The sequence below is a fragment of the Atta colombica genome, unplaced genomic scaffold (genome assembly GCF_001594045.1).
Source record: "Atta colombica isolate Treedump-2 unplaced genomic scaffold, Acol1.0 scaffold1, whole genome shotgun sequence".
NCBI classification, from domain to species: domain Eukaryota; kingdom Metazoa; phylum Arthropoda; class Insecta; order Hymenoptera; family Formicidae; genus Atta; species Atta colombica.
This window is the reverse complement of record NW_017259183.1, coordinates 1,634,994-1,635,197: the sequence shown is the minus strand read 5'-3', so window position 1 is coordinate 1,635,197 and position 204 is coordinate 1,634,994. Positions and strand designations below refer to the sequence as shown.

The 204-nt window shown below is 33.3% G+C and overlaps 1 protein-coding gene across 1 annotated transcript in view; it reads right to left on the bottom strand.

Annotated features, from left to right (window-relative positions):
* The window catches only part of LOC108694587 (CD109 antigen-like), a 15,948-nt gene that overhangs the window by 918 nt on the left and 14,826 nt on the right, over positions 1 to 204 (bottom strand). Inside the window, exon 26 of the mRNA XM_018204168.1 lies at positions 6 to 192. Coding sequence (XP_018059657.1) covers positions 6 to 192 — 187 coding nt within the window. The remainder of the gene's footprint in view (positions 1 to 5; positions 193 to 204) is intronic.

Genomic DNA, 204 nt, shown 5'->3' with positions numbered 1-204 from the left:
TATATATATATATACTTTACCTTGTCAAAATATAAAATCACCATTGTATCACCATTTCTAGTTTCAACACGTTTTACATGTGATGACATTTCTAAACTCGGTAATGAATCTCTGTCCACTGTAAAGCCAGAAGGTAGGCTTACTTCCATGACGGCCATATTACTTTCGTTTGCTTCTTCAGTTGGAACAAATCTATCAACAAAT